This window comes from Schistocerca gregaria, chromosome 10, assembly GCF_023897955.1.
Source record: "Schistocerca gregaria isolate iqSchGreg1 chromosome 10, iqSchGreg1.2, whole genome shotgun sequence".
Classification (NCBI taxonomy): domain Eukaryota; kingdom Metazoa; phylum Arthropoda; class Insecta; order Orthoptera; family Acrididae; genus Schistocerca; species Schistocerca gregaria.
Window position 1 is genome coordinate 193,291,863 of NC_064929.1, and position 9,856 is coordinate 193,301,718.

The 9,856-nt window shown below is 40.7% G+C and overlaps 1 protein-coding gene across 1 annotated transcript in view; it reads right to left on the bottom strand.

The window, feature by feature from the left end:
• LOC126293385 (F-box/LRR-repeat protein 7-like) overlaps nucleotides 1-8,115 on the bottom strand; it is a 52,656-nt gene extending 44,541 nt beyond the window's left edge. Inside the window, exons 1-2 of the mRNA XM_049986593.1 lie at nucleotides 7,885-8,115; nucleotides 636-1,117 (exon numbers count right to left, since the gene is read on the bottom strand). Of these exons, the coding sequence (XP_049842550.1) occupies nucleotides 636-1,117; nucleotides 7,885-7,956 (554 nt within the window). The 5' untranslated portion in view covers nucleotides 7,957-8,115. The remainder of the gene's footprint in view (nucleotides 1-635; nucleotides 1,118-7,884) is intronic.
• Between the last annotated feature and the right edge of the window lie 1,741 nt (nucleotides 8,116-9,856).

The window sequence follows — 9,856 nt, forward strand, 5'->3', positions numbered from 1 at the left end:
AGTCTAGAAAGGTCATCACATCTGAACACAAAATTTGTTCAATGATTCTATAACAAATCGATGTAATGAAATTGGCCGGTAATTACATGCATCCAATTTTCTACCCTGACACTCTGGTCACTGCATTTCTACTTCTCCATCAGTTTTGCCTGTGATGATCCTTTGGTGATTTATGCCACCTTTACCTCTTTTTTTTTAGAACACTCATGTGCTCACACAAACTGTCACTATTCTTTTATCTTCCTGTTTGCTCTTGTGCAACATCCCACACAAGATCATCATTACATCACAGAATCAAACAAACCCAAAATCCGGTATTGTAGGTTCGGCTGAACCGTTACAACAATGTTTGCTTTTCACCTTTCAAAAACATTCTAAGACATTCTTGGCAAAGTTACACACAAAATAATGTAACAACTTTGATTTCAATTCCTTTTAAAGGGTCACAAAGGCAGAACCTTTTTTGAATATAAAAATAGAATATTATAATTGTCTAACCTGAGCTCAACACACACACACAAACCAAAAATTTACCATATTCACATTAAAATACAAGACAAAGTTATCTCACAAACATTTTTGTTAGTGGAGTACAAGTGTGCAGCTAGCTGTTTTTGTATTTTCAAATTTCTTACCTGATCTCATACTCCTTATCAGTCCACAACTCTGCATCTTGTGACAGCCTTTTCCAGCGGGAGCTCACTTTCTGTATATCTACGAGTTCACTGAAAGACAGGTGGGAAAATATCTTTAGCAAAATTTCATCTGGCAAGATGCCAATGCTTAAACACTGGGAGCCTGTGTCGAGTGCTGCGTTGTCAACTGTATCAGAGACATTTGTTTCCAACTGCTGCGGGTGCAAATTTGCCATAGACACCTCTGACTCATCAGGTGTGGTGCCTGAACTTTCTAGAGGGGAAGTGACACTGGACAGAGGAGCTTTGGATGAGTCACTGCTCCGACACATTGCGACGTCTTCACTGGCCTCCTTGCATTCTTCACTGGGCTCCACTTCGGAAGTCATCTCACTGATGTCTCTCTCTTCAGGCCTCTGGGAGATGGGAGGTGCTGAGGGAGGGGATGTCACACAGTCCTCTGCCTGAGATACTTGCAGACACTGTAAGAAACAACGAAATTAATGAACAAAAGCATATAAAAATCTTACCATTTTTATAAATAACTAGCAAACCTGGCAATGCTTCGCAATTGCAAAAGCACTATATAAGAATTGTGTACAAATCCCATTCTGTTTCTTCCCATTTGTTGCCCCCTCCCCAAATCTATCTCCATATCCTCTTCACCCCTCTGTCCATCTCATCCCCTCCTTCCCACTTCCCCCTCCCCCTGCACTATCTCTTTGACCTTATGCCTTGTTTATCATTACTGAAAATGAATTCTTGATCACAAAATGAAATCAATTAAAATGAATGGGTATCTCAGTTGGGATCATTAGTATAAGGGATACAAGAAAGATCCTCCCAGCTGCTGACTCTGTAGGGGTCGTAACTTTAATGAGGGTATTACTCAGTTTTAATCTGAATGGATAAGACTCTAGAAAATTTGCACTTGGTGCTTTGTGTGACAAAATTAAATATAGGATACATAAAACCAGTAAAGACAAGCATGACAGCACACATTTCTTCAATCCTTAGTTCCTAGAATTTTTTTCTGCAATCTTGCTACACCTTTACATAGCATGCTTTTTTTTCTGCGAAAGAATCTATTACTTCAAAGTTCATTCAAACAGTTTGCTCCATGAAAAATCGAAATGTCTTTTATTTCTGAAAGTTGTTAATATAAAGAGGACCCAAGACTGGTGTGGTTTCTTCATCTGATTATGTCTATTTTGTCACTGTCTGCTAGATAAGATTAAATTGGCCTTTCTAATACTGCAGCAACTGTAAAACACACCAAATAAACGAGAATGTTTTAGTACAAATGGTCATTTTTATAACACGACAGAATATAATTCAAGAAGTAACAATATCAAATGCCTATTAGGCCTACTACAAGCAAAAAGCTTTACATTAGGAAATAGTTTCACACTTCATTCATACACTCCAGCTTTTCAAGCGCGAGATCGAAAAGTAATAGTACAAAATTTTTATACAAATTTGGAATCGTCATTCTTCCATAATTTGTACGATATCCCCATTTCTTCTCCTTCCTCGTTCTAACAGTCTTATCACTAATTATGTAACTATTCCTGCCAATGTCAAAACTTATTTGCCAGTTAACTTGACTAACTGCCAGAATCACCAGTTTAGTTATCCCGCAATTATTCTCTGCCTAGGCATTGTTATATGTTCGTACAACTTGTTTTCCGCACTACTTCCAGAATAGGACAAAGCGGTTGCTAGCCAGGGATCGTAAAACTGGCCCTTACTAGTATAGCGATTTGGCCAAAAAGTTTGTCAAAATTTAGTTTTCTTGGATACACTGAGAAGATAATACGTTACCTGTTAGTCATTTACTTCCACTCTGATAGTCTGAATCTATGGATTTTGCTAGTAAGTATAAGAACACTCATCATTCGCAAAACTCAATCAACCACATAATGAGACAGCAGTTGGCATTCACCTGTTCGGCTTTACTCTGCTCAGCTCTTATAGCCCCTTTTGTCTGCAGGGAAGTGTGATTCTAGATGCGACAAGGATTTCCTTAACAGAGACATCACATACTCTATGCACGCAATCACAAATCAACTTATGATTCATTCAGAAATAGAATGTGTTCATTAATCGACAGGAATGCGCTTCAAAGTCAAATGAATAATCACTAGACCAATGTGCGCTGGATGCAAGGCGCTTTGAGAAACAAGGTTTTTTCCTCAAGAAAATGAATTTGCCCCCTCTTAGATCTGGGCCTGCTGTGTATGCATGAATCTGGCAGCTCGGGCTCACTGGCAAATTTTTTCCCGGTAGCCTCTAGCTGCTTGCTGCAACTGCTTGTACAGCCAGCAGCCACATTTCTGTAGCCAGAAGTGGGAGAAGGTACTACCCAACTGCACATAATCCCTCTTAACTGCTAAAACTGGTTTTCATGTACATAAAATTCTAGCTGTTTCCATACTAACAGTAATTTTTTTAGGCGCCAAGGAAGGCACTGAGGGACATAAATGTAGATAAAAACCTTTTTCTTACTGCTAATAAGGTTAATGCCACAGTGAGGATTATCATGAAAAGATCAATAATATTTTGGATCCCCCAGAAGGATCTGACTACAAAGATTTTAAAAATCACTAATTGACTGGTCAAATCATCTTCACTTTCCTCTGATAAGAAGCTCCTCTGCAAATCAGTAATGTACCTAGGCTCTACAGATTACCAAAGGTGCACAAATCACAGATTCCTCTGACGCCTATTGTAATTTCTTCTGGGTGGGGGACCCATGAATTAGCTAGACACCTTGACTCATTGCTGCAACCTTATGCTGATGGAACTGACAGTCATATTAAAAATTCATATCATTTTCATGGACAAAAATGCATGTGGGCCAAGGCGATATCCTTGCTAGTTTTGATGTTGTATAATTTTTCACCACGATTCCAATGAATGAATGCATCTCGCATATAGCTGATATCTTTCGAACAGATATTGTGGAATTATTCAGACATTGCCTCACCATGACCTATTTTCAGTACAATAATGATTTTTGCAAACCAACTGACAGGGTGGCTATGGGCAGTCTTCTTAATCCAGCTGTTGCCAATGTGTTTATGGAGAACTTTGCAAAACAGGCATTGCAGACTGCCAGAAAAAGACCACTATGTAGAAGATACTTTCATAGTATGTACAGGTGCAGAGGAATTGGAGCCTTCCTGGCACATCTCAACAGCATCAACCTGAAAATACAATTTACTATGGAGATGGAGAATAACAGGCAGCTGAATTTCTTTGATGTCTCATATCAAGCGAAGCGACAGGACGTTGGGCCATAGAGCATATACAAAAGCCGCGCATACTGACCGTTACCTGTATACTGATTCTAGCCACCAAGCAACACAAAAAAAGAAGGGCAGAAAATCTTACTTAAAAGAATCTTCAATATCTATGGTCGATATTCAAAAAGAATAATTATTCTAACAAGGAGATAGATCACTTCACCCTTGGGGCAGAAACAGGGCTGATGAGGAATGATGGCCACCCAGAGGGAAAGTTTTCCTTTGGTTCACATTGGGAAGTATCAAGCAACTGCGATGTGGAAACTGCCTTCAGACCCACCCATGATGTTGAACAAAAGAGGAACTGACAGCTACGACATACAATAAATCGGCCATAGTAGAATATCCTTACCAAAAAAGGGTGATCATGAAATCAAATTCAGTGAGACGAGTGCCGTATTGAAAACATTGCATTATCATGTGCGTAAGTATATAGGCTACTGGGATTTTTAAACACTATAATAATTTTAACATAAGAGGAAGGTGTTTTATTAGACAAAATCTGAATGTCAACATTGCAACATAAGATTAATGATATATTACTATCAATCGAGATGTTGGCGGTACCAGTGACAATCTCGTCGCCAATGTCATGTGACACTGATGCCCTCTACACTACCTATATATCTAGCACTCCCTCTAGTTATGGCTGCAGTTCACCATTTTACCTCTGAACATGTCTCTCACAGTCAGAAAGGAACATTAAGAGCGTTTTATACATCAACCATGGCCTGACAGCACATTATTTTTAAATTATGTAAAATGTTCATTTATCATATTTCAGAAAGTAAGATATTTAATCTTTTCTCTTTGCATGTATAAATGAAGTACTCTGATCTATTCTTTTTGTAAATCTGGACTTCTCTCACGAACTGTTAAGAGTTTTACATGGTTTTCATAATAATAGGCTGATTTAAGTGGAAACTGTATATAGTACATAAATATTTTGAGTTAAATTGGTTGAACTAAGAAGATTTAGTTAATCAGCACTGTGGCAACTACTAACTGCCATCTACCAGTGAAGTTTGAACATTCAAGTTCTTGAATTCCCAGTATCAATATCGACCACATGCAAAAATCAAGATTCTTGATTTGTTGGGTGGGTGAACTGCCCATACACTCAGGTTTGTACAGAACCCTCAGTGCACAGATACTACTCTCACCTTTTTTTAAACCTACATCTGATTAGTGAACATGAAAGGTATAGTAACATGAGCAACACGCTTCTACAAGTTTAATACTTTTGATCAGGGTCTATTCTGCAAATCACCCACCTGTCATTACATTCTTTAGCTTCAACAGTCTAGTTTTCCATCTCCTCAGTCTTCAGTTCGAGAGTGACAATCTACATACAGAAGGCAATGTGCCAACTGACAGCCACTTGACTCACCACCACCCAACCCAAACTAGTTTGAATGGAAACTTAAATTACAGAGGGTGTTGATCTACTGAGGCATCATTCAGTAAGGGATTTTTTGAAAGTCACCAAAGGGTGTGAAACAGGGGATGTAAAGTCTCTTGAAAATATATCACCATTAAGGCAGTTCTGAAGGTAAACCTATGAAAACTGGTATTTGGTTTCTTGGTGAGTAATGATATAAGTGTTATTATTTTGGAAATTTAACCCCTATGGGAATGAAACAGTAAGTGAAAATTGGTTTTCAAAATAAATTATTTAAGAATTACTTAAGTGTGAAAAGTTGAGAAGCTGTTGCAATTTGGAACCCAAAAAATGCTATTTAAGAAAAAATCTGTGCATGCCATAAACAAGAAAAGCTGAGGGCACTAAGCTAGTAATCACTAAATGTAACTGAAATGAGCGAAAAGTGCATTAATAATTCCAGTGGCTGAGGGAGGGCGAGGACTACTTATTCACACTTTCACCCCAAAATACATCTTAGTTTTGTCCGATACAACTTCAGCCAAATATTAACAGTACAATAAGACGTCCAGTGTGTTTACCATTCACTTCCCTGGCTTGACTATTACAAAAAAAATTGCAGTTTGTATGACATTTGCACTGAGATGGTTTGTTAGCAAACTCACCCACCTGAAGAGCATAGAAAGGGATAAAACCTGTCATCCCACTGTTGTATGTACAGCAGTATTCCACTGTTTAACACTCCGGACAAACGTTTCATTCAAAAGTTCATTAAGGAACAGCGATTCCACAACTAATCTGAATCACTTTTGTTGCTACAGTTTAAAAATCTGTTAAGCTGTATCAAGTTCTAAGCAACAGTGGACTTTCGGCGGCCAGTTTTGTGAACGTTATTTCACGGTGATGTCCTAACATACAGCTGCAGACATCTACAACATGTTAAAAAATATTAAAACATCTCTGGGCTGCAACAGCCTTCATTTCATGTTCATTGCACCAAGAAACTGGGATGCTTTGCAATTTAAAAACTGACTTCATTCCCTGCCCCCTCCCCCTCCTCTTAATTACAGAAGGACTTCTGAAACATCTCTACAAACTTTTAAAAATCAAGTTATCTTGCTGACTGAAGCTACAATAGCTACAGGTGTAAACAGCCTTTCTTATTTCTGTTACCAGTGCAAGGAACTGAGTACAATGAAACTCCACATCAGAATGTTTCGGAAACTCAGGACAAGTTGTACTGAAAGTATTTCTAAATGAAACAAAAGTGAGCAGTGTTGGGAAATCTGTGATTGCTGCCTGTTAGCACCTTTCTAATTTTACTACTGAGTAGAATGTTTAGTATCTGAATGATATTTTCATTGCACTATTGAGAAATAGCAGTGACCACTTCTGGTCTTTTAAGCAATGGCAATCGCTACAGAAATGATATCTACTTAGTAGAACATTTGAGAAAGATGACAAACATTTCATCTTGTTTATCATCTTCAACACAAAGTACTTACTAAATTTAACATGTATAAGTAAAATACATGAACACTCAGGGGGAAAATGAGTTGTGGAAGCATAATGGGAATGGTGTAATCCATGTGGCACATCACAATTTGCATCACACCTCTACTACTGTTGACAACACCCCTCCAGATATAACACCTGAGTCACAATGTTTATTGATTTCTGACCTTTTATTAGATTAAAAAATTGTTTTCAAAATATAACATTAAATCATCAAATTTCATTCCTTGCAAAATGGTACCATTATGTATATTCCTCATTACCGTCCAATATTCAACATTACAATGTATTCAATCCTACTTTAAAATTATTATGTCACTGCTTTCACAGCAATCATCATGGGACTCTGCTGTGCTCTGCAGTCATTGTGAAACTCTCAGCCAAATGTTTGAAAACAATTAATCCTCATTGACATCTGACACTGGCTGCAAAATACATTTATAAACTGATAAGCAACCAATTAAGCAAATATGTCAACCACTGAAACCAGAAATGTTATGTACCACTGTTTCATTACGTACAGCATATGAGGACTAGAATGAAAAGGGTACCTATTTATTGTATTTTCTTGACAAGCTTAGTAGCATGCAAGACCTCTGAACTATCGCACTATCAATAGTGGCTTGACATTTGAAATATTCAGGGATACAATCCGGTGAACTAATACATTACTTTCAATTAGTAAAAAATATCCACTCAGGCTTCTTTAAAACTTCACAAAAGCCGCACCTTTGGTGTAAATCTTTCCAAGTCATTATGCAAGCCCACGCACATTGTGCAACCGAGACAGAAAAACAAATCACAGGCGATATAATTATATTCGAAAATGGCAGGCCATGTAGTTCAATTTATTTTGTTGCGAAACTAAACGTCTCGTATGCGAACAAACTAGGCTGCTACGTGAATTGTATACACATACTCGAATATAATCTCTTAACATCTTTAAGCCTCTCATAAAACCCGTAGCCAGAAAAAAAAAATTAAGCAATACCGGAGAATGAAAATGTGTTACACGTATAATGACGAAATTGTGCAATTACAATACCTTACATACTGCTACGTCCGACTCACTGCTGTTACAATACAAGGTAGTTATCAACAGATTGGAGAAGTACATTCCTTTATAAAGTCCCAATCTCCCCACCAGCCGCTATTGCGCAACTACGTGCGTAGAGATTAGTCAGATGACTGTCACCAACATTTTCCATCCCTTCCCCAGTCCTTCCTCGTACTCGATTGACGGCACTGCAGTTTTCCTCGAATCCAGAGATTAAAGCTAAGTGCTAAGCCACAGATATATTTATAGTTTTGGGAGGAGTATATACCACAGTCTAGTATATACTACGAACATTATTTCTTCAGTTCCACTTTAACCATTACCACTTTGAGAAATGTCGATCGTCAAACGGGATTGGAAATACTGAAGCCAATTGAAACTGTGGCCTCCGGTATCCTTTCCCAGAGGACAAATTTTGGTACATTCGTAAACATTTCATCAAATAACTTAAGAATGATAACACTCAAAATTTAAATAAATGAACATTCTCAAACATTTTCTCATGTATATGACACTTTAAATGGTCTCCGAAAACTTGCTGCAGTATGTGTATAATTAATGAATCACATTTGGTCTGATACATATTTTGAAACTTCCCTTGAAATTAAGGAATTTGCAGAAAATCTAAACCAGGGTAGCCAGATACGGATTTGGAGACTCCTCCAATCGAGCCCCTTACACAGTACATCTCGTCGCTGAGCTTTCTTATCGAGAACGTCTGACACCATAAACTTTCTCGATCCCTAACAATAAAATGTATATATGGAGTGTCTTCTAAACTTCTCTGGCGGTATTCCGCAATGTTACCGCTCTTCGATTGTGCCATTTCCGCACTAATCGAAGCGCTAGGGGTTCAGGTGCCAGCTAGCCAGCCGAGCAGCAGCGGTCCCGGCTAGCAGCAGCCAGCCAGCCCTCCAGCAGCAGCAGCGGTCCCGGCCAGCAGCAGCCAGCCACCCCTCCAACAGCAGCGGCCCCGGCCCCGTCTGCGGCAGCAGCAGCAGCAGCAGCAGCAGCGGCGGCATTCCTGCCAGCCGTCGTCGGTGTCAGCGTCAGCAACAGCAGCTTGGGACTCTCGTCCTCGTCTGTCTTCGTCTTCATCCATCTGCGTCTTCGTCTGTCCCCAGTTTTTTTCCCCTTTCCTTTTCGTCCTGTGCATTTTGTTTATCCTTGTCGTCATGTCAGCCCCCACCACCACTACCACCACAACCACAGTTTACACTTCCCCCTCTGCCGCCACCACCACCATTACATGGTGTGCCCAGTCACACCCCCCTCTTTCCATCCCTCCTCTTCTCACTCTCCCTTCGCCCTCGCTCTTTGTCGCCCCCTCTCCAGCTTCTTCCTCCCGCTCCTCTCCCTCTGATCCTTTACCCCCACTCCCCCAGCCTGTCACTGCTGCTCCAGCTAGGGTGGTGGCCCGTTGGGTCACTGCCCATGCTCCACTCTCGCCATCGCCGCCAACGCCGCCACCGCCGCCGTCGCCGTCGCCTTCACCGTCACCATCTCCGGCGCCAACTGCTGCATCCACGCCGGGACCTGCCCCTTCCCGCCACCTCCCTATAGCTCCCGTCCTTCATATAACCACCCACCCTTCTTCCGCCGTTAAGCGCCCTAGTGGCATCACCACCCCCTCCACTCCCAAAAAAGCCCCACCCAGTCCTCCTCCCCCCACGATCCCATGGATGTCTCCCTGCCTGGCTGTGCTCCCTCTGCCTCCTCCTCCTCCTCCTCCTCCTCCTCCTCCCCCATCTCTTCATACAAGTACCTCCTCTCCCGTCCCAATCCTTCCATTCTTGAGGCCTGGAATCTCTCCCTCCTCCTCCTCCTCCGCCAACACTTCCCTGGTGCTCCCGTCTCTCTCCTCACTCCCAGACTGGATTCTGTTCTCATTTCCTCCTCCAGCGCTACCCTCCATACTGACATCCTCTCCCGCCTCCCCATCACCCGTTTTGGCCCCAAT